The following is a 24,264-nucleotide window of genomic DNA, read 5'->3' as shown; positions in this document are numbered from 1 at the left end:
GGACGTGAACTTAACTTTGTGGCTTCCTGGGTGGGATTGACATGGGAATGGAGACAGGCCATGGAAATCTCTTAATGCCATAAAGGGACACTTTGCTCTATATCCAGCATTAAGGCATCTATCTCCTATTTTTTGGCAAAATACCTTCACCACCAAAGGAGGGAAGATATTTCTTCACTCTCCCCTTCCCTTTCCCATTAAAGAAGAAAAGTAGCATTAGAATTTGTTTTGTATATTTTTAAAATTTTTGCTGTTTAGCTCACGACTCACATTTACTTTTTATAACAGAGCCAACTTACTTTACTTTGACCAACAAATTTGTTGCAAATATTTTTGCTGCCCAGTATTTATATATACATATATAAATATCCTGATTCCCTACTCCATCCATATATTTTGGTTGGGGTTGGCCTACTTCTGGCTCTGGGAGTAGGCGGTACTCAGATCTGGCCAAAATCATGGCAAATGGCTCAGGAGTGGGCATGTGGCCAATCAAGGGTCCCAAGAGGCAGAGGCAGATGCAGAGACTATTGAAAAAGTGGCATGTATTCTTCTCTACTGGGTATCGACTTGGGAGAACTGCTAGGTAAGGAGAAGATCTTACAGAGTTTCAGTCCTAGATCCAACAATGCCTGCAGTCTTAATTACTCCTAGATTTGGTAGCTACAGAGCCTGGAAAAGTTTTTATTGGCTTAAACTAGATGAAGTAGTTCACATGCAACCAAAGGAGTTTAACTGACACAATATATTTTATAATTTCAGTAAAGAGAATTAGTGATCTTTCCAAAGAAATTGATGACAACTCTTCTGGTGCTATATGTAGATATTTTCAATACAAATAAATTATATGTACTTAACTTTTATTTTTTCATAGTATTTTACTAAAATATTTGCTTTATGTTTATAAAGATATATTCAACTAAAAACTATAAGCAAACTTTATTTCAAAATCTCCATAGATTATTTTATGTAGGAACACTCTTCTTTAACTCATTCACAGTTTTCACTGCTTTCACCTTTTGCAGGGCTCCTCCTCGAATAGGCAGTTTTTTAAGAGCAATATCTGTATCAGCCAGAGGTCCTCCCAGTAATCGGGCAGGAGTGCTTTCCACTGTTACCACCCGACCAGAAGGCACCTGACAAAGTAAAAGGTATAGGTAAGAGTTCATTTACAAAATTTTTCAATAAGAGAAAAACCCATTCATACTTCCACTGATTTTAGAAAAGATATAAATTTGTAGCTGTTTCCTGGGAATCCTGCAGGGCTGATGGAGTCTAAACCAGTACTGGGTAACAGTGAATTTATCTTGGAGATAAATATGCCTTAACTGTGTGAAATTTGACCAAAAAAAAAAAAAAAAGAAAAGAAAAAATATGAGGAAAAACCCCCATACAACTAACATCCTATGAAGACTAAATACAGTACCACTAAGAAAAATTATGAAGCAAAACAAACGAACAAAAACAACAAAAAAAACTTACCGTTGTGTTAAGGCCTTTAATATCTGTCCTGTGAAATATTGCATTTGGTGGAGGCTTACTGTATCTAGATGATTCTATAGCTTTTTCCTGAAGTCTTTTTGCTTTCTGAAGATTTTTAAATTAGAAAGAAAGTAATATTAATTGCTACTAAAACATTAACTCTATCATACTTGCAGTGAAGTATGTGAAGTACATTTAATTGTGCCTGATTTCTACTTGAACCATTTATTGAGTAGCAGTGGAACCTGTACTTACTCACTTAGACTAATAAGATAGTTATTAGTAAGTTGCATCTTCTATACATTGCAGAAGACACCAGTCACTTGAGAAAATTACTGAGAGTTCCAGTTATCAGTCATATGTGACCAAGGAATAAAGCAGGTCTTCTGGAAATCTCATTTTAGCACATAATTTAATAAACTCCTAAATTTACCTCAGGTGATACATATTTTCAAAATATTTTGCATAAATACTAATTCAGAACACTTAACTATTTCAGAGTAATATAAATTGGATAATTTGTTGCACTTTTGTTCAAACTCAGTAGCTGAGGCACTAGAGCAGGTGAAATTTGAGATAACAAATAATCTGCATGGAATGACTGATTTTCATTAATTACTCCTTAAAAGAAAGAATATTTCATAAGTAGAGTTGGGAAGAATTTTTAGTGAGAAGGGGGAGACACAGTACCTCGAGTGAGCTTTTGTTCTTTACTTTAGTTTTGCTACCTTAATGTGGTTTCAGTATTTTCATAGACTAATTTAACATTTAGCAGTTTCATATCTAGCCAAAGAACTGTAACATTACATAAAAACATATCCAAAGTATTAGTGGAAGAAGTGGGGGAAAGCAATGAGGTTTTGGAAATAAATGGTGCTTCTCACATATTTTAAGTGAACAATCAACATTATATAATTTTTACATTAGTTTCCAGCTTATTCCTAAAGCAATTTATCATCTTTTCCCAAAGGGATGCTTTTCCCCAGTTCTCATTTAATTGTTAATATCATGTTTCTTTTGGTGGTCATGGAGGGGAAATACCCTTGGGGGATAGGGTAACACAGACAGTGTTCTTCACTCTGCTTCATACAGAAATGATCAATGATATAAAGTGGAAAGTAGGAGCATATTTCTCCCGCTTATTCCTGGCTAACGATCATCTCCTTTATGCAAGACAGGAACACCACCCTTGCTTCCCACTGCTAGAGCAAAAAAAAAAAAATCTCAAAGTAGCATTCTCTGAAACTACGAAAATGCATAGTTATCATCTTACAGCATATGAGGATCTAACAATGTTGGTATTCTATAGACAGGTCAACAGAAAAGGCAAAAGAATGAATATTTATTTCTGAAAAAGTCTGCCTATCAGAATTGGCTATTTGTTGTGGATATCACAATATTTAAAAAATCCTACCTTTAAAGTTTTAGCATTTGATGTTCTGGCCAAGAAATTTTCCCATGATTTATTAGCCAATTCTCTTTGTTTGTGTGTGGCTTGTATCTGAAATGAGAAAGATAATTAAGAGTTCTAGCTTCTATGAAACGATACCAAAGGGCTTTTTAAAGCCCTTATTTTGAAGGAAGACCTAGATTTTGGCAATGTAAATTTTAGGGCTGACTAGGTAAACGATTAGAGTAAAATCCTTCCTTCATTATGTGGTTAACATTTGAACTGCCTTCCATGATATATAATGTAAAACTGTTGTAATGAAAATACGAAAAACTACAAAATAACTCCATGTGCTGAAACATTCACAGGTAAGACAAACATATCCAATGGTAAACTAATTTATTGAAATTATTATTTCCTACCTTAATGGTATATGTGACTTACTTTTGTATATACTTTTTGTTCATTTTGCACATCTTGGTGTGCTTGGCTTTCAATCATCTCACTTTGAAGAGAAGCAACCATCTTTCCAATATTTTCTGATGCTGTTGTAATAGCTTCCAAAATTTTTTTATCTGTATTGACTGGTCTTAACTTTTCTAATTTTATTTCTTCACATATTTCATTCCATATTTCTCCAATCTGTTATAACAAAGTTTAAGGTTAAAAAAAAGTTAATTTAACCACAAATAAATGATATAATTTTGGGTAATCCTTTATTTGTGGTTGTTCCAAAGTTAACACTTACTGAACCACCTTTCCCATCTTCCTACTTGTGAATAAGTGCATTGGGAATTATTTGGGGCACAAGTTACAGTTGAGTTACCATGTTTTACAATGATAAGGTACTCGTGGATGAGGCTCCACTACCTAAATCTAATTCACTACAATTTTCACTGCCCTGTTTTATAGTCGCACTGTTTTCACAGCTGCAAGAAACTGCTGCTATGGTCTTATCCTTTTGAACTACTGATGTCTTCCCCCCAAAAGCCCTGTATTAATAGCTAGGCCAAGGGAGGCCTGGATGGCTCAGTCCATACAGCATATGACTCTTGATCTTGGGGTCATGAGTTCAAGCCCCACATTGGATGGGAGTTTAAAACAGAAAAAAAGAATAGCAATGCTTTTAAAAAATAAATAAATCAAAGCTAGGTCAAGCTGAACTTGTAGGGCCATTAACATGGGGATAACTGGAGCTCCAGAGCCCTGTCCTTTGCCCCTTACCTTCTAGCTCAGACAGTAACTGAATCTCAAGCTCTTAACTCCATGGTTTCATCATACTGACAGGTCCATCTCATATTCTAGGTTGTTTGTGAATTTAATGTGCTTGAGTATGCTTATATTTATAGAAAAATTTATATATCCAGGATTGGGATGAAAGTGAGCTTTTTTTTCATTTTAAAATAGAGACCTAATCATTTATAACATTCAAATACATAGTACTAATATTAGTAGAGGAGAAAATACTAAAAAAGACTTTGCTTCAAAATACTACAAAAGTATTTATTTGCCAATAAAAATATAACCAACAGGGTGAGAAACCTCATATCCTTTACCTGATATTTGATCATCATGTAAACTAAAGATAAAATAATTTTAATAAATATTAATAATTTATGTTAATAAGGAATAATTCACTTAACTATAATTCCTAATGCTCTCTAAAGAGAAGAAATTATATTTTAAAAATTCCAGTAAGCTTCTGAATAGCTCTGTCACTAACATCCCTCTTCTTTTATAAACTAATAGTTGGATGAAATCATATCCTATGGAAAATACCAATCAACTATAGGTTTCTTGAACTACTAGTACCAAATGCAAAATGGGAAATAAAGGGGCACCTAGGTGGCTCAGTGGGTTAAAGCCTCTGCTTTCGGCTCAGGTCATGATCCCAGGGTCCTGGGATCGAGCCCCATATCGGGCTCTCTGCTCAGCAGGGAGCTTGCTTCCTTCTCTCTCTCTGCCTCTCTGCCTACTTGTGATCTCTGTCTGTCAAGTAAATAAATAAAATCTTTAAAAAAAAATGGGAAATAAAAACTATACAGTACACAGATGATTGCTTACAACTATGAATAAATCTTTTATTTCCCAATTGATTTTTTTGTTATATTAGAGTTTAATAAGATTATTAAGAAGGTACTCACTTTAAAGTCAAGGTATCTGTGTATGATACAAAGAGTGACAAAATCTTCAGCAGATAGGCCAGGTAAATTTTCAAAATCTAAACAAAGTTTATAAAGAAAGAATTACTGTAACAAAGCAAGTGATTCCAAAAGGCTTGTATCTATTCTATAAAAACTAATGCCAACAATTTTTATTTCATCTTGATTATGAAAGTTAGCTCTGTGAGCTTCTGGCTTGCTGAAGAGTGTTTGACAACTTTTTTCCTTAATGGGAAGCAAGGAAAAAAAAAAGGCAGCAAGGATTTTAAAAACTGAGGTATTTCGCAATTCAAATGTTTAAGCCTAATCATCTAAACTAACCACCTTTAATCCTGGAACTGCCTGGGGAGCTTTGAAAGATGCTGATGCCTGGGCCCCACACTCAGAGATTCTGATTTTAACTAATAAAGGGTCATCGCTTCTCAGCCTTTTGGCTAAGATCAAGTGTAATTGATAAAGGTGTACCATGGGCATTGGGTAACAATGGAACATGCACTTGTCTGTATAAAAGGATTTTGATCATCATGTTTGAAAATAGACTCCAAAGCAAAATCACTTTGCAAACTGAGTAAAACAGAGGCTCTTGAGAATTTGACAAGTAGCTTCTTACCCAGTTTGCCCAGCACAGCATAAATTTTTGCTCTGATATTCTCAGCAACATCCATAACTGCAAGAGTTGGGCAGTTTGCAGGCAATGGCATGATTTTTTGCTCTTCTTGGAAACTGGTAAATAGAGGTTTCTTTGTATCTAATCAATGCATATCATGAAAACAGAAAGGACAGATAGAAACATTAGTAAATATCTCAATTTGAAATTTTCGTCCAGACATAAGATATATAAACATCTTATAACTGAATAAAATAGTGCACAGTATATGGTTATTCTTTTGAAAGCATTAGCAGTCAGTTATTCCTCATTCTATGGCAAAACTTTTTAATTATACATAAAATACATAAATTTCACAAAATAACTTTTTAAAAAGTGAAACTTTTATGTAAATAACTTTTCTAATTTTGAGATCCAGAAATTGAATAATGTCAGTTTAACAAAAATGTAATCTCCTTCACTTTTGGGTTCTATATATTATGCTATAAATATGAAAACAATTTTATGATGTTACAGATCAAAACTCAGAAATAATAAAAATTGGTTGAAATAGAAATCATCAGAAGTTAAAGGGCAAGTATTTTCATTAAAAAATTAACAATATTAACAGTTTAGATGAAAAGAAATTTGAGGCTTAGAAAATGTACCCCTAGCATTGTAGATTGCTGATAATTAAAATTTATCAACATTTGATTTATTTTTATTTAGAAAACAATTTCTTCTAGGGTGCTTGGGTAGCTCAGTTGGTCAAGCATCTGCCTTTGGCTCAGGTCATGATCCCCGGGTCCTGGGATCCAGCCCTGCATCGGGTTCCCTGCTCAGCAGTAAGTCTGTTTCTCCCTCTCCCTATACTCCTCCACCTGCTTGTGCTCTCTCTCTCTCTCCCCTGTTCTCTCTCTCAAATAAATAAATAAAATCTTAAAAAAAAAAGAAAGAAAACAATTTCTTTTATATAAAAAGTAAACTTGCTTCATGAATATGAATCAACAGAAATGTACAAAATGCTATAAAAATTATTTTCAGGCTTTCCATTTACATCCCAAATTTAATTGGTAAATGAAATGTTACTGAATCTATTTGTAAAAGCAAGTACTCAAAGGAACTCTTTAGGACATGATGTTGGGTTTTTTATTTTTGTTTTTGTTTTGTTTTGAGTTGAATGATATAATCAAATATCACTTCCTGAAAATATTCTATAAAAATATGAACCTGCTACTAATTTACTTACTTTTCTTCCATTCATTCAGAATTTTTTTTTTTAAAGATTTTATTTATTTGACAGACAGAGATCACAAGTAGGCAGAGAGGCAGACAGAGAGAGAGAGGGGAAGCAGGCTCTCCACCGAGCAGAGAGCCCTATGCGGGGCTTGATCCCAGGACCCTGAGATCATGACCTGAGCTGAAAGCAGAGGCTTTAACCCACTGAGCCACTCAGGCGCCCCTCATTCAGAATTTGATAGCAAGTTCTACAAACTCTTGTGAAAAGAACTTTAAACAAAGAGGTGGAAGTCCTCATACTTCCCTAAAATTTTTTAAAGATCTCTTTTTAAAAATATGGGTAAACAATGAATAACTCCTAGGATGTAATGAACAGGGTGGTGACTACAGTTAACAAATACTTTATTGTATATTTGAAAATTGCTAAGAAAGTAGATTTTAAAAGTCAGATCACAACAAAAAATTGTAACTATGTGTAGTGATGGATGTTAACTAAATTTATTATGGTAATCACTTTATAATATGTACATATATCAAATCATTATGTTGTACACCTAAAACTAGTGCAAGTTATATGTCAATTATATCTCAATTAAAATATGCATCTAATTGCTACTACTGACAGTTATAAATACACTTACCAATGATCATCCCATGTTTATCACGTTTTACTCCCAGTTCTTTTTCTTCCTTTCTCCACAATTTAATTAAAAGACTAGCAGCTGTCTGGTCCTTCTTCCCTCGCCAAGCATTGACATGAGCGGTGGTTTTGGGATTATCACAAAATTCAACCATTATTCCAAGTATTAGATTACAGAATTTTTTTTGGTTCAACTTTTGCATGGAAATGGAAAAGGAAAAGAGATATAATAAATTTTAAGAATTATTACTTTTGAAATAAAAAACCCCCAAGAAACACTTATATTAACCAGTAACTTTCTTCTAAATTATGGCCTTAAAAAATTCACACTCTACTTAAGTACGACTGGACAATCTCCTGTTGAAAATATGTTTAAGAATTAGAAAAAATAAAAAGACTCAATATAATTCTGAGGTAGTCATAAATATATGTCATGACCAAAAAAGCAATTGCTTTGGTTAGGTCCAGAAAAAGAGATACTGTAAAAGTAAGTGAACATGTTCATTTTAAGTGGAGCAAGGTAAACAGTACCAGACATTGTTCACTCTAATTATAGGATCTTTCCAATTTATATGCTTTATTAAGGTTTGTAAAGACTCATATTAACTATAATCTTGTTTTGACTAAGAAAATAACTGATGGTAACTGCAAGTGGCAGTCACATATTAAAATAAACCACTTGAGATTTAATTTTGTATTTTGCAAAGTAAGCATTTAAGAAAAATTATCAAGCATATTTCCCTTGTTTTGCTACTAGCTTTCAGCAAACCAAAATTTATGTATAGAAAAGTCCATCCAGAGTAATAGTCTCCACACAGGAATAATTTGTGTCTGAAATAGTTTTTGTTGATTAACTCATAGTATATCGATAACAGAATATAGCACAGGAAACATGTAATCTGTTATTTAAGCAAACATTATCAGTTTCCTCTATTTTAAAATGAAGGATATTATTACCTGCTTTAGAGAGTTATTGTCATGAATTACACAAGACTGCCTGGCATATAGAAAGCTCTAAATAATATTTAACATTATTAGCAATTATTATCATTGCATACTGAATAAATATTTTAGCAGATTGTATTAAACAGAGCCCTCAGTTGGGTTCTTTATTCCTATACCTCACTTTCCGGAGAAGGAGGCAAATTTCAAGGGTTGGAGTTGATAAAAAAAACTTCATTAAAGAATATTTGTAATCTGTAATTAACTTGATTGGTTTAAATCACATTAAGCACAATCTAATATTTATATTCATTAAAAATAGAAAACACTTACATGGCAAAAATATGTGTCAGGAACTATTCCAAATACTATATGTAAGTGTATGTGTGTATATCTGTATGTGCATATGTGCACATGCACACATAATAACTCATATAATTCTCCCACAGAGCATGGGATAGATACTATTGTTATCTCTGTTAGATAGATGAAGAAACATGTAACAGAGATGTTATTAAATACGTGTCCAAGTTACACAGCTAACAAGTATTGGAGGCCTCAGTCAGACTGATTGCAGCCTATGATCATAACCACTGCGCTATATGGCTTCTCCTACCAGTCTTCTTCATGCCTTTCCATCAGAGAAACCCTAGTGGTGAAGGAGAGTGAACACAGTGAGAAATGTCTTTGAAGTCTATTATATAACCTTCAATATTCACATAGAATTTCATTATTTAGTATATACATGTCTAATATAACTCCCCATTTCCTAGTCTTCAACTAAAAACAAGATTCTAGGAAGATGTGCCAAATTAATTCTGTGACTTTGAGAATCCCCTGACACATCACCAAGCACCTGGGCATGCTTGATCTCTCATTAGAGTAACATGGTGAGCTATATATAGATCATTTAGTAAAGCCACACATATATATTTCTGTATTATGTCCAATTTTATGTACAATCCAAGGGCTTCTGGTTATGACTCACTCCTGTTTATCAAAATGGGTTATTATTATTTTTATTTATTTTTTATAATGTTTTATATCTAATGAGTTTGCTTTCCTGTATGTAATGCCAGCTAATTTTCTTTAAGAGAGATGAAGGGACACAAATAATTTTGTTATTCTGTTTTTATTTCTTTTTTAATATTGTATTTATTTATTTGAGAAAGAAGAGAGCACAAGCAGAGGGAGCGGCAGGCAGAGGGAGAAGCAGGCTCCCACTGAGCAGGGAGCCCAATGTGGGGCTCCATCCCAGGACTCTGGGATCATGACCTGAGCCAAAGGCAGATACTTAACCAGCTGAGCCACCCAGGTGCCCCATGGTCTATTATTCTGTTAATAAAATTGTGAATGGTGGCGATCAAGGCAGGGACATAGGTAGAACTCTACGTGGGAATATCTCTTTAAGTTTTATTGAAACCAAATTATACTTTTACTCTCATATCATCTTGACATGAACCTACTTGGAATTGAGGCCAGTAGGGAATTACTTTGAGGATAATTGAGGGTCTTTGCCATTCTTTGGTGTTAGATGGCAACTGTCTTTCCTGGCAAACTTAGTATAGTCATTCCTGCTCATTCTATAAAATGGTCTAAAACACACTTGATTCTTCACATCACCTATAAACTATTCAGTTCTTTAAAAATGCTCATCTTGGGGCGCCTGGGTGGCTCAGTGGGTTAAGTGGCTGCCTTCGGCTCAGGTCATGATCCCAGGGTCCTGGGATGGAGTCCTACATTGGGCTTCTTGCTCAGCAGGGAGCCTCCTTCTCTCTCCCCCTCTCTCTCTGCCTATCTCCACCTCTCTCTCTCCCAGAGAGCTCATGCTCTCTCTTGCTCTCTCTCAAATAAATAAATAAAATCTTCTAAAAAATGCTGATCTTTACTCCTTTGTTTAATGTGGCCCTTAACTTTTAAAACTAAGAGAAGAAGCTAGAAGTTATGCTTATGTGTTTTGATACTGTAGCATTTCATAAACTATTTCTTTAAAGGTGGGTGGGAAAAATCCCATAAAACAAATTATCTGTTGTTACATGTTTGGGCATGCTGACCTAAGTAAACAGGTTTCTATACAGGAGGAATTTTCAGAGCCTTTATTATGCCAATGCAAATTATGGATCTCCAAGTGAGATTTTGTTTAAAACAAACATTTAAACATGATTTGGGGGCACATTTAATTACAGAATGGTGTTCTATGGCTCTTAGTTTTGGAAAGAGTTAATAAAAACATATCTATTTATTTGTTTACAATTATTAACAATCATACTTACTGCCAATAAGTCCAAAAGGAGAAAAATGCCTTCCTTTTCAAGAAAGTAATCCTCTAAGGGATAACAACCCAAAATACAGCACCTTAAATAAAAAGGAGGTTATTCACTTAACAAGGATTCTACTGTCTATATACTATTGTCTACTTCCATATTTTTTTGGACTGTTTTAGATGCCTCATATAACAGAAATCATGTATAAAAGATAGTCTTCTGTGACTGACTTATTTCACTTAGCATAGTGTCTTCCAGGTTCATCTATGTTATAAACCATAGGATTTTTTCTTTTTTAAGGCTAAGTGCTATTCCATTACATGTATATACCATATTTTTTTCTTTATCCATTCATCTCAGGTCATGATGAACATTTGGGTTGCTTCCATATCTTGCCTATTGTGAATAATACTGCAATGAACATGGGAGTCCAGTTATTTCTTCAAGATTCTGATTCTAATTCTTTTGGATATATAACCAGAAGTGGGATTGTTGGATAATATGGTGGTTCTATTTTTAAATTTTTTTAGGAACTTCTATACTGTTTTCCATAGTGGCTGTACGATTTCCATTTCCCTCAATGTCAAGAGTTCTCTTTTCTCCACATTCCTCACCAAAACATGTCTGGGGGTGGGGTGGTTAATAACCATTCCATCAGGTATAAGATGATAGCTCATTGTGGATTTGGTTTGCCTTTCCTTGATGATTAGTGGTTCCATATGAATCTTAGGATTGTATTTTCTATTTCTGTAAAAAGATATCTTTAGGATTTAATAGGGATTGCATGAAGCTATACATCACTTTGGCTAGTATGACATTTAAACCATATTAATTATTCCAGTCCATGAGCACAGGATGTCCTTCGATTTATTTGTGTCTGCTTTAATTACTTTTGTCAGTGTTTTACAGTTTTCAGTGCATAAGATTTTCACTTCCTTGGTTACATTTCTTCCTAAGTACTTTATTCTTTTTGGTTCTATTGTAGTATTATTGTTTTCTTAATTTTATTTTTGCATAGTTCATTATGGTATGAATAGAAATGTATATGGAAATGCAACTGATTTTTGTATTTGATTTTTGCTACTTTATTGAATTTATTAGTTCTAACAGTTTTTGGTGGAGTCTTTAGGGCTTTCTATGTATAAGATCATGTCATCTGCAAACAGATAATTTTAATACTTCTTTTCTGATTTAGATGCCTTTTATTTCTTTTTTCTTGCTCTGGCTAGGACTTACAGTACTGAGTAGAAATGATGAGAGTAGGCACGTTTGCCTTGTTACAGATCTTTTAGGAAAAGCTCTTAGCTTTTCACCATTGAGTGTGATCTTAGATGTGGACTTTTCATCTATGACCTTTATTTTGTTAGTTCCTTCTCTACTTAAATTGTTGAAAGTTTTTAAATCCCACTTGGTCATGGTATATGAGCCTTTTAATTTGTTGTTGAATTTGGTTTGCTAATATTTCCTATAGGATATTTGCTTCCATTTCCCTCAGGACTGGCTTCATAAAGTGAATTGGAAGCATTCCCTTTTCTATATTCTGGAAGAGCTTAAGAAAGATTCGTATTAATTCTTTAAATGTTTGGTAAAATTCACTTGTGAAGCTATTGTGTTCTGGGCTTTTTTGTTGGGACGTTTTTGATTACTAATTCAATATCCTTATTGTTATTGGTCTGTTCAGGCTTTCCAATTTCTTCTTAATTCTATCTTGATTGTATGTTTCTAGGAATTTATCTATTTGTTCTATATTGTCTAATTTGTTGGCATATAGTTGTTCATAATAATCCATTATGATGCTTTTTTTATTTCTGTTGTGATGTATTCTATTTCATTTATTTCATTTATCTTAATTTTGAGTCTTCTCCCTTCTTTCTTTTAGTCTAGCTAACGGCTTGTAAACTTTGATGTCTTTTTAAAACAAACCATTTTTTTCTATTCTCTCATTTATTTCTGTTCTAATCTTTAGTATTTCCTTTATTTTGCTAATTTTGGGTTTATATGTTCTTTAATTGCTAATTACCTTAAGTTTAAAGTTAGGTTGTTTACTTGAGTCATTCTTTTTTTATTTTGAGAAGGAGGGGCAGAGAGAGAGCAGACTCCTCACTGAGCATGGAGCCCTACCTGGGGCTTGATATTAGGACCCATGAGATGATGACCTGAGCCAAAACCAAGAGTCTAACACTTAACCAACTGAGCCACCCAGGGATCCCCATTCTTTTTTATGTAGGTATTTATACCTATAGGCTTCCCTCTTAGTTCTGCTGTTGCTGTATCACATAAGTTTTGGTATGTTGCACTATCATTTTAGTCTTGAGAAATTCCTAATTTTTATTTTGCTTTTGTCTTTGACCCAGTGGCAGTTAAAGAGCATGTTAATTCCCCTGCATTTGTAAGTTTTCCTAATTTCTATTTGTTATTGATTTCTAGTTTTTTTCTTATGTGGTTAGAAAAGATATTTTCAATGATTTAAGTCTTAAATTTGTTAAGACTTGCATGCAGAACCAGCCCCCCATCCTGTGGTTATCTAGGTGTGCTCTAAAAATGACCTCATTAGGGGTGCTGGGTGGCTCAGTCAGTTAAGTGTCTGACTTTGGCTCAGGTCATGATCTTAGGGTTCTGGGATGAAGCCCCATGTCAGATTCCCCAGGCAGCAGGGAGTGTGCTTGTCCCTCTCCTTCTGTCCTTCCCCCCACTCATGCTCTGTCTCTCTCTCTCTAATAAATAAATTAAATCTTTAAAAAATCATCTCATTTGCCTAAATTCAGATGTGGTTAAAAGGAACATGTTATGAATAACAAAAGACATTACCCTTCATAGTTATTATTCTGAAGCTATTACAGGAGATGAGAATAAAAGACCAAATACTGTGACAAAAGATGTTTTAATTGCTCTTATTGATGAGGAAATGACAAAAGTTTTAGGAGCCATGGACTAGGAATGGACCAAATATGTATTTCTTTTTTTTTTTTATTTTTTAAAGATTTTTAAAAATTTATTTGACATAGAGAGAGAGGTCACAAGTAGGCAGGGAGGCAGGCAGAGAGAGAGGAGGAAGCAGACCCCCCCGCAGAGCAGAGAGGCAGAGGCTTTAACCCACTGAGCCACCCAGGTGCCCCCAAATATGTATTTCTTAATATAAATCACAATAAGACAGCACTTAAAAATAATATGTATTCTAGGGGCACCTGGGTGGCTCAGGCTCATATCATGATCTCAGGGTCCTGGGATCAAGCCTCGCAATCAGGGCTCTCTGCTCAGCAGGGAGCCTGCTTCCCTCTCACTCTCTCTGCCTGCCTCTCTGCCTGCTGTGATCTCTGTCAAAAAAATAAATAAAATCTTTAAAAAAAAGACTATGGATTCTGCTGCTACTGAGTGGAAAATTCCGCGTATGCCTGTTAGGTCCATTTAGATCTGTAGTGTATTAGGTCTATAGTCATTATTTCCCCTTCCAAATATGTTGTACTGTGGCTTTCATGAATCCCACCATATAGGACAAAAGAAATGTGTTGTTAATGATATATGAAACTCAGTAATTCTGCTCAAGACAAAATTTTATAAATTAATGTTATGAAAAGCAGGATGTGTATATGTATATATGTATGATTTATTTTTTGCCCTTTAGGAATGCAAAAAGCTTGAGGAAAGAATATTGCTTTGGAAATACCTAGTCAATTGATTTTCAACTCTTTGAAGAGGAGATGAATGAGGAATTAAGCAGTCTTCAAGTATAAGAATAATGTGTAAGAAGAGTAGATGCTTTTGTTTTTCCAGGCCAGGCCCGAATGGAATGGATTCAAATAATAAAAACAAGGATTTAAGTTTAGATACAAGAATGGTTTTATGAATGGGCTATGGACAAGATTACTTTCCAAAGGACACTGGTAACTGTCATTTCTGGACTATTGGAAAAGGTGTTGGAAGAGTTATCTTTCTGGTGTGGTTTTGAGGGAAGAATGCTTTTTATAAATCAAGCAAATTTTTACTGAAGCTTAAATTATAGTACAGAAACATATTTCAACTGATTTAAATCTATCTAACCCATGAAGAAATTGTAGCACCAAAAATTTTCCCTCCTCTATCGTGCATATGAGGATTAATTTTTATTACTATTCAAGCTACAGTGTTAATTTTTTCTAGGCTTTATTTCTTATAAGTTTGTATAGTTTATCAAAATTAGATAGAAATCTTAAATATCATGTTTAAATATAATCAACAAATAGCATAGAAGTAATTTTCTTGTATTGTGGTTCTAGCTTGGGTACAGTAATACTCACCAAATACTGTCCAATGTACTAAGAAGAAGTACATTATAGCCTAATCCAGTCCGTAACTTTGTGGGATCTGTTTTCATTACATGAAGAATTATATCCACTCCTTCAGTCCCAAAAATTTCCTAGGAGATTTATTTAAAATTATTTTTTGGAATCATCTAATCCTTTCCTGTTTCATATTGTCCCCTAAAACTTTTTGTATGAGAAAAATAGAACATTGTTATTTTTATACAAATATTTTTTTCAAATTTGCACTCATAGGAATTTAAGACCAATTATTGTAAAGCTAATAATTTTTAGAAATGGCATCAATCAACATGCCAGCTTAATGTCCCTTTCTATTTTTTTGATTTTTCCCTTTCTTTTTTTAAAAAAATAAACCATAAGCTTACCCTATGGTTTTCTTCTGCTTTATAATAAATGTAGTCCAATATCCTGTCAGATGAATACGAGAGCAAAACTAATTTTAAGAGGCTAAAATTCTATCAGGGAAGACTTTTTAATACTCCCAAGAGAGAAATAAATATATAAATGATAACTAAAACCTTTAGTAATTTATATTACGTTATTGCCAGTTATTACTTGTTATTTACCAATTACCTTTCTCACTGTTTTGTAGTTCAGTTCTGGTACCTAGTAAGCAAGACAATGAGTGTTTTTCCAGAAGAAAGGCATAGGGTGGCAGAGTATAAGAAAAAGCTGGACCAAAGCTCAAAGCTAGGTATGCATTTACTGTTCTTGTTGCCTCTCCCTAAAATCTCTCTATTGGAAATTTCACAATTTTAATTTTTTTATCTTTCCAATTCTTTTATTAAATTATTTAAGTTATCAAACTTAGAGACTCAGAGTTTGTTATAAATTTAAAAAGATCAAAGGGAAATAAGCTCTTTTTTCTAACTTTTAGTTCTAGTATAAACCTGATTTTTTTTCTTTAAGTTTTTATTTAAATTCCATTTAGTTAACATACAGTATAATATTGGTTTCAGGTATAGAATTTAGTGATTCATCTGTTACATACCACACTCAGTGCTCATCACATACCCATCACCCTGAACCCAATTTAAACTCAAAACATTTATAATGTGATAGTCACTTTGGAAGAACTGTTTGCCAGTTTCTTAAAAACATATACCTACTTAATGAACATTAATTGTATTCCCCAGTATTTATCTAGAAGAAATGAAAGCATTATGTCCACAGAAAGACTACTACAAAAATGTTCACTGAAGGTTTATACATATAGTCCCAAATGGATAAAACCTAAGTATTAATCAATAGGGGAATGGAGAAAAAAATTGGGTATATTCAAACAAAGAAAAACTGCTCAGCAACAAAAAGGAATGGGCTGCTGATACCTGTAATAACATGGGTATATTTCAGAAATGTGGTGATGACAGGACCAGATACAAAAGAGTCAATCACATTTATATGAATGTGGTTCCATTCATATAAAGTAAAAGAATAGGCAATACTTATTTTACGGGGATAGAAATCAGAACAGTGGTCACCAGAAGGCAAATAGGGGGGATAGCTACTAAGTGGCATGAAAGAATTTCATAGGAGGTAATAGTTGTCTCTGTTTTAATTGAGATATTGGTTAAATGGGTGTATGCATTCATCAAAACCTACTGAAATATACACTTAAGATATATATATATATATATATATATATACACAAATATATACTTTATTGCATACAATTATATTCTCCTTATAAAAAGGAATATTAAATTAAATCCTCACAAGATTAAAAAACACCAACATTTATGGACACCAAGAAACAGTTTATAGTGCTAGGTCATTGGAAGATCTGAACAAAACTTTGATTCACAGGCATACATACCTTCCTAGGAATATGATGTTCACAAAGACCAGATAAGATAAGTAATATATCAGATTGAATTTCCAAAACAATGGCTTCTTCTTTGTCATTAGACTTGCTTATTGTATTTTTAAAAACTCCTGGTGTGGAAAAATTGAAAGAATGTAAACTCATCAGACATTGTATTTTTATTTTGATCAAATACTGTTTTGAAATTCCTTCTTTAAAAAAAATAAATCCTTTCTTACAAAATTTCAATTAGAGAACTTATTTTAAAGGGAGCTATTTGAATTGAACAGTTATGTAGAAGCTGTAAACAGAAGATGATAAAAGGATTCTTTGAGCTCTGAATACATATATAGCATTTCTAGTACAGAATTAATGGAATATTATTAAAAGATGCCCTAATGACCTGATACTTTGTGCAGCAAACAAAACTGTTTATAGAAATATGCAGAACAACATGAGGCAGAAATGAGTGCTTTGCAAATATATGACTAAAATGCCTGATCACAGCTTGCTCATCTCTTCATGGTTAACAGGGTCAATTTTAGGCAAAGGTGGAAGACCTCTCTAAGTGTATTTTCTCTTCCTGTTATTTCTTTCTGTGTCCTCTCCTTATGTTTACTGGGAGGTGTTTTCAATAACTTTAGGTAGCAGTATTCCCATGTCCTTTGAAATCTCTCCCCTGCTTCTACTAAAAATTTAGAAAGACTAGAAAAGAGCCACTTACACTGATGGGATGACAGTCACAATACAATTTTGCTGCAAAAAGGAATTTTCTTTTAAGCTTTAAATCAGGAGCAAAAATCATTGCTTCTCTGTTAAAGGGGTCATTGACATTACCAAGAAGGGCTGGACTCATGTTCCAAAGTAAGAGGGCAGGGAAATCACAGTTTATTACCATAGCTGGCCCTGAGAGCATGATTCTTGGACCTATTAGTATGAATGACAGGTGCAGGATCAGTCCCTGATAGGGCTAGTTGAGCATGCTGAAGGCTCTGTTGAGGAGCACGCCAGGAACAGATGGGCCTATGCTCCTTTATTAGGAACATCTAGGAATCCAACCTGGTTGGCCATAGGGCTGCTTACCTTTCTAGATGATCTCATTCTCCTTCCTACTTGAGTGTAGGCATGCCACATTCTGTGTTGTCTATAACACACGTTATGTTTTTAATTATTTCCTTCATATTTCAGTATCCTTTAGTTCCTGCCTTTACTTTCTCCTTGTTCTATTCTAATGCATCTGACATATTTCTTCCAGATTCCTTTTCCTAAAACAGCACGATACATATAACCTCCCTGATCAAGATCACTAACGGCTCCCCATGTCTAAAGAGGATGCTATTCAAAATTCTAACTTGGCTCTTCACTAGACATATTATATCTCACATTACTTATTTCCATAAAACATTTTTTCCAGTTTCTGTTTTTTATTATTTTAAATTGAAGTATAGGTGATAGATATCTTCATAAAACTTCATAAAACTGACTTCACTTCAGCTAGCTCTGAAAACACTGTTATATATATTTTAATACCATGTCTCTGCTTATACTGTTCCCTTGCTTTAAAGACCATCTCCTCTTTTCCCTCTCAAAACTAGCTTTACCCTTACACCAAGCTCAATAAAGGTACTTGTCAAGATTACCTAGCCTTAAAAACGACTGAAACCTTTGGGTTTCTGTGGTATTCTCTTACTCACTAGGGGACTTACTGATGGTGTAGGGTAACATATGCTATCTTTCTAGGGTATACTTTTTTTTTTTTCCCATTCTCATTAAGGGCAAGGTCCACAGTGTCCTGTTCTATACACATTTGTGACACCAGTGCCTGCACAAAGGGTATTATAAACATTTGCAATAACAATTCAATTACTATTTGATGAGCAAACTATTTGTTAAGTCCTCTGTTAGACTGAGTAAGTGAAGGAAGGCCACTGCCTCTAAGAACTCACATGATGAAGATCAGCTTCTTTCAAGTTAAAGGGAAAAAATCCTAAGGAAAGAACCCTTCTGTATTTGTTTTCCCCTTTCTCTACCTCACACCTCCTACCCAGGTAAGATTCAGACTCTTATCTGGACATAGGAAATATAGTATTTTCTAGATTCCATACATTAGGTTGTAACCTTAACACTGAGTTCTGTACAATGGAACATGCATGGAAGTGATAAAATCTACTTCAGGGGCAACACTGTTGGGACCCCACTCACTCTTGAGAGTTTTTTCTGTATCTTCACTTAATAAACTTCCATTGCTTTACTCACAATCACACATACACAAAATCTACTTTCAGGTTTGGTCATCCTCAGTAAACTCAACAAAAAAATGTTTTCACTTAACACCCTTTTCAGTATCCTTATTTTAAAGGACACTGCTATTAAATGGCACCACTATTCTCCACTAGTGATGGAAGAGTAGGCACTTTAGCTCAACAGATTGAAGAGTTCTAGTGGAGGTGTTTATAATTAATTGACATCCAGCAAATTATCTCATACTCATGAGGCAAACAGTGAATTTGAGTATGACCAAAATAGATCTTTTTTTTTTTTTTTTTAAGATTTTATTTATTTATTTGATAGAAAAAGCATGAGAGGGGAGAGGTCAGAGGGAGAAGCAGACTCTCTGCTGAACAGGGAGCCCACTGTGGGACTTAATCCCGGGCCTCCAGGATCATGACCCGAGTCGAAGGCAGCTGCTTAACCAACTAAGCCACCCAGGCGCCCCCAAAAGAGATCTTTTCAAGGTCAGGAAAAGTTAGGGCCAGAGGATTATTAATTTTTTAATTAACAAAGGTAACAATAGTTTGTTTTCAGTTCTGAACTTTATTCCAAGCTCACACGTATGTATTTTGGGGATAAGATGATTCATTATAGTGAATTCTAAGTTGAAAATCAAGGATATCCTGCTATATTATAACAGAAAAGAATCTCCTAGGTACATTTCTATATATACCAGCATACTAGTGTTCTGGTATGTCAGATGCACTGGAAAATGTAATGTTATCCTCTTTTATTTTTATTTTTTTTAAAGATTTTATTTATTTATTTGAAAGACAGAGATCATAAGTAGGCAGAGAGGCAGGCAGAGAGAGAGAGAGAGGGAAGCAGGCTTCCTGCAGAGCAGGGAGCCCGATGCGGGGCTCGATCCCAGGACCCTGAGATCATGACCCGAGCCGAAGGCAGCAGCCCAAACCACTGAGCCACCCAGGCCCCCCCATGTTATCCTCTTTTAAATGACTTCAAAATCCTAGCCAAAATGTGGCCATCTTATTACTAGAAAAATGAAGGTAACAGTAGCCCATTAAAAAAAAAGATAATCCTTGGGGCGCCTGGGTGGCTCAGTGGGTTAAGCCTCTGCTTTCGGCTCGGGTCATGATCTCAGGGTCCTGGGATCGAGCCCCACATAGGGCTCTCTGCGTGGCGGGGAGCCTGCTTCCCCCTCTCTCTCTGCCTGCCTTTCTGCCTACTTGTGATCTCTCTCTCTGTCAAATAAATGAATAAAATCTTAAAAAAAAAAAAAAAAAAGATAATCCTAAATGAAATAGTATCTGGAATAAACAGATGTTTACAGAATGAGTGACCATGATGTTTCAGTAAAGACAAATTGGCTTATAGCAACAATATGAAACAAAACCAAGAGAATATTCAGGAGTTTCTTGGCTAGAATGATAAAATAAATTTGTAAAAAGCATTTTAAGCAAAACCTCTAATTTATAAGTATTCTACTAAATGTGTTTTACCTATCAGTTGCTGAATTGTTCCCTTTTCACAAAGATCATTGTTTATAGTCTCATCCTCAGTGTAGACCATGGCTCTCAAGAGTCTTAAACTGTAACGCATCTGGGCAAACTTATTGGCACGGCCACCTGTTCCATGAAAACTATTGCCATGGCTAAAGAAGGAATCTGTGGAGAAATAGAATTTAATACTTTACATCAAGAAATTTAAAGCAAAAACATTTCAAATAAAACAGAACATATCAGTTACCTTATATATCTAACTCTTAAGTTTAAGCAGATGTTAAATTTTGCCATACTCTTTAGTTTTTTTTTTAGAGGAATAAATATTATCCTTTCCCCCTTCTCCTCCTATTCCCAGAACAGAAACATGCTTTAAAATTTTTCTCAAATGTGTCATCTTGTGTGTATCTTTTGTAACTTGCTACTATTACTCAAAATTATGTTTTTTTGAAGTATTTACATAGTCACAAGCAGATCTAAATCATTTAATTGCTTTCAGCATTCATTTTATTTGTTTTAGGTGGGATGGGAAGAGAGAGAGGGAGACTCTTAAGCCAGCTTCATGCCCAGCCTGAAGCCTGATGCCGGGCTCAATCTCACAGCCCTGAGATTATGACCTGAGTGAAATCAAGAGTCCGATGCTTAACCAACTGAGCCACGCAGGTGCCCCTGAGCAATCATTTTATGAATAAATCACAGTTTATCCATTCACTAGAACAAACTGCTACAATGAACATTCTGGTACAATGAACTTTCTTATTCCCACTGAGAAAGGTTTCGCCATGTGACACCAGAATCATATAGGGTATACCCACACTTAATTTTACCAATGTTCCTAAATTGTTTCTCAAAGTGGTTATATGAACACAACGTACAAGACTAATAGATTTTCCCAATCTGTTAAATGGGAAATGACAGTTAATTATTATCTTAATTTGTGTTTCTCTGATTACCAATAACGTTGAACATCTTTTAATGTTATTTTTAAATTTGAAATTTTGTCTGTGACTTGGCAGTCTCTATTCTTTATCTACTTCTTTGCCGAGTTATTTTCTTTTTTTAGTTCTTTATGAGCCTGGATTCTAATCCTTTATTAGTCACAGGGGTCAGAAATGTATTCTCCCATTTTGTAGATCATTATTTTATTCAGATTCAGTCATACAGCATTTCTAAATTTTACATTATTAAATGCACTAATTTTCCATATAGTTTAAATTCTTCTGGTTTATCAAAGTCTTTTCCTACCCTGTTATCATAAAGATATTTTCCCATGTTTTCTTCTAAGATTTTATAGTTTAACTTTTTATATTTAGGGATTTAATTCATTTTGCACTTGATTTTTTTTAACAAGGTGAAAGAAGCCAATTTTTATTTTTATTTTTATTGAAGGTTTGTTAATGCCAACCTCCCATATATTCTTTTTCATTGGTCTGTTCCTTATCTAGTACCATACAGTTTAAATTATTATTGCTTTATGGTAAGTCTTGATAAACAGCAAGGCAAGTTCTCCTTTCTTCTTTACAATAATATGCCTTCTTTAAAAGGTTCTTCATGTTTAAAACTAAAAAAAAAAAAAAAAAAATACTCTTCTGAGTATTGTGTATGGGTTAAAAATGCAAGTTCTAGAGCTAGACTACATGTACTAAATCCTTGATCTGACACTTCCTGTGTGACCAAGAACATGTTATTTAACTTTTCTGATTGAGTTCTACCCGTGTGACCACCTGGGATGGTAACAGTACCTCCAACCTCTGGATCTGTTGTGAGGACTAAATGAGTTAATACTTGTGAGGTGTGTAAGGCCTACCATGCAGTAAGTACTCAATAACTGTTAGCTATAAGGCTTCCCCATGTTAGGCAGCATTTCCTCTTTTGCTTTATAGTCTTTTGTAAACATAAATGATATAAAGGATAGAGAATAATTATTTAATGCATAGCAATTTAACAAGAATAAATTTAGTAATTCTGCATATTAGAAACTAGAGAATTAAAAAAATCAGCTATAATATTTTCCATCCTCACAGATATATGATTTTCTTGATCTACTGAAAATGTATCATATAAAATTATTTCCACAGCAAAATAACTACCAGAAAAGAATGCAGTATCTCTCTTATAAGCATTTTTTAAAAGAAAGTATTTATTTCCTTTCTAAGAATGACGAGAGCTATAATAAAATATTTGTACAAATTGGTAGTCTAATAATTTGGTATACTACATGTGGAATCATTACTTCTGGTTGGGAATTTTAAGCTCTGTGAAGGTAGGGATTTTATTTATTTTGAATATAAATGTATCCTTAGCAGTTAAAACAATATTAGTACCTAGTAGGTACTCAACAAATATTTGTTGAATGAATGATTAAAATATTTCCAGGGGGCGCCTGGGTGGCTCAGTGGGTTAAGCCACTGCCTTTGGCTCAGGTCATGATCTCAAGGTCCTGGGATCGAGTCCCACGTCGGGCTCTCTGCTCAGCAGGGAGCCTGCTTCTTCCTCTCTCTCTCTCTCTCTCTCTCTGCCTGCCTCTCTCTGCCTACTTGTGATCTCTCTGTCAAATAAATAAATAAAATCTTAAAAAAAAAAAATTTCCAGGACTGGGGCACCTGGATGACTCAATGGGTTAAAGCCTCTGCCTTCCGCTCAGGTCATGATCTCAGGGTCCTGAGATTGAGCCCCGCATCGGACTCTCTTCTCAGCGGGGAGCCTGCTTCCCCCTCTCTCTCTGCCTGCTTCTCTTCCTACTTGTGATCTCTGTCTCTATCAAATAAATAAATAAAATCTTTAAAATATTTCCAGGACTTAGTATAATTGTTGGATAAGCCTAATGCTACAAAAATTTAAATCAAGTTATATGAATGATTTCTTTTACTTAGAGGTATGTATCAATTACAGTTACGATATTTACTAATGTGTCTGACTTTAAATGAAATCTCAGTTTTCTTTAAAACAACAGTAAACATGTGAAAATCACAGGAAACAAGATATATATTTTTATTTCTTTTCTTTAATTAATTTTATTTATTTTTTCTATGAATATATTGAGAGTTCAATTGAAACATGTAAATTAGAATTTTGATAGGTATCACTCACCTTCACTCTCACACCATTCTAGAAATGCAAGGACTTGAGCATTCCCCTGACACAACATATACTCTTCGGTTAAAAAAGGAGCCACTGACGACAAAGTGGCAATTGCATGCAGTTGTAATTCTTCATACTGTGCTGCAGACCACTCCATTATCTTGTGTTTCTCAGGCTTTTTAACATAGGTAAACAAAGCCAAGATAACTTTGCCGTCAATTAACAGCTATGAGGAAGGGGAAAAACTACTTTGTTAGAAACATAATTAAAACTATTTTATTTAATCTAAGAAAATTAAAGATTTCCAATGTGATGTTTTATTAGGGTCATTTAAAAAAAAAATTTCCTTCCTAAAGATGCCCAATCTACATTAAGTACCAAAACCAAAACAAAACAAAAACAAAAACAACAACAAGTTGGCTATGATCCCCTTATCTCAGATATGTACTCTCTAGATGACAATAATAAATAAGTGTTAATTTTTTTTTGTCTACGCGTATATATGTAATTTGACTCCTGCTTATGATCAAACCAAAGAAGCAGAAAATTTGGGGCAAATAAACTGCTGAAGTTTCTCTCTTCCCTTCATTTTTGAAAAAGAAACATTTCACAGACTCAATGGTACACTATAAAAGTGTAATTTTT

The 24,264-nt window shown here is 34.2% G+C and overlaps 1 protein-coding gene across 10 annotated transcripts in view; it reads right to left on the bottom strand.

Annotated features, from left to right (window-relative positions):
• Nucleotides 1–920: 920 nt before the first annotated feature.
• CFAP69 (cilia and flagella associated protein 69) overlaps nucleotides 921–24,264 on the bottom strand; it is a 51,937-nt gene continuing 28,593 nt past the window's right edge. For 9 of the 10 annotated variants that reach the window (XM_059171057.1, XM_059171059.1, XM_059171062.1 and 6 more), the window contains 12 exons: nucleotides 23,629–23,845; nucleotides 20,539–20,703; nucleotides 16,820–16,938; nucleotides 14,980–15,098; nucleotides 10,715–10,796; nucleotides 7,501–7,693; nucleotides 5,645–5,782; nucleotides 5,017–5,093; nucleotides 3,317–3,514; nucleotides 2,897–2,983; nucleotides 1,483–1,587; nucleotides 921–1,136 (listed from right to left, as the gene is read on the bottom strand). In XM_059171057.1, coding sequence (XP_059027040.1) covers nucleotides 966–1,136; nucleotides 1,483–1,587; nucleotides 2,897–2,983; nucleotides 3,317–3,514; nucleotides 5,017–5,093; nucleotides 5,645–5,782; nucleotides 7,501–7,693; nucleotides 10,715–10,796; nucleotides 14,980–15,098; nucleotides 16,820–16,938; nucleotides 20,539–20,703; nucleotides 23,629–23,845 — 1,671 coding nt within the window. In that variant the 3' untranslated portion in view covers nucleotides 921–965. The remainder of the gene's footprint in view (nucleotides 1,137–1,482; nucleotides 1,588–2,896; nucleotides 2,984–3,316; nucleotides 3,515–5,016; nucleotides 5,094–5,644; nucleotides 5,783–7,500; nucleotides 7,694–10,714; nucleotides 10,797–14,979; nucleotides 15,099–16,819; nucleotides 16,939–20,538; nucleotides 20,704–23,628; nucleotides 23,846–24,264) is intronic. The other variant, XM_059171060.1, reaches the window with a different exon arrangement.

This window comes from Mustela lutreola, chromosome 4, assembly GCF_030435805.1.
Source record: "Mustela lutreola isolate mMusLut2 chromosome 4, mMusLut2.pri, whole genome shotgun sequence".
In the NCBI taxonomy this organism is placed as follows: Eukaryota; Metazoa; Chordata; class Mammalia; order Carnivora; family Mustelidae; genus Mustela; species Mustela lutreola.
The sequence above is the reverse complement of the archived record's forward strand: the minus strand, read 5'-3'. Positions and strand labels throughout refer to the sequence as shown.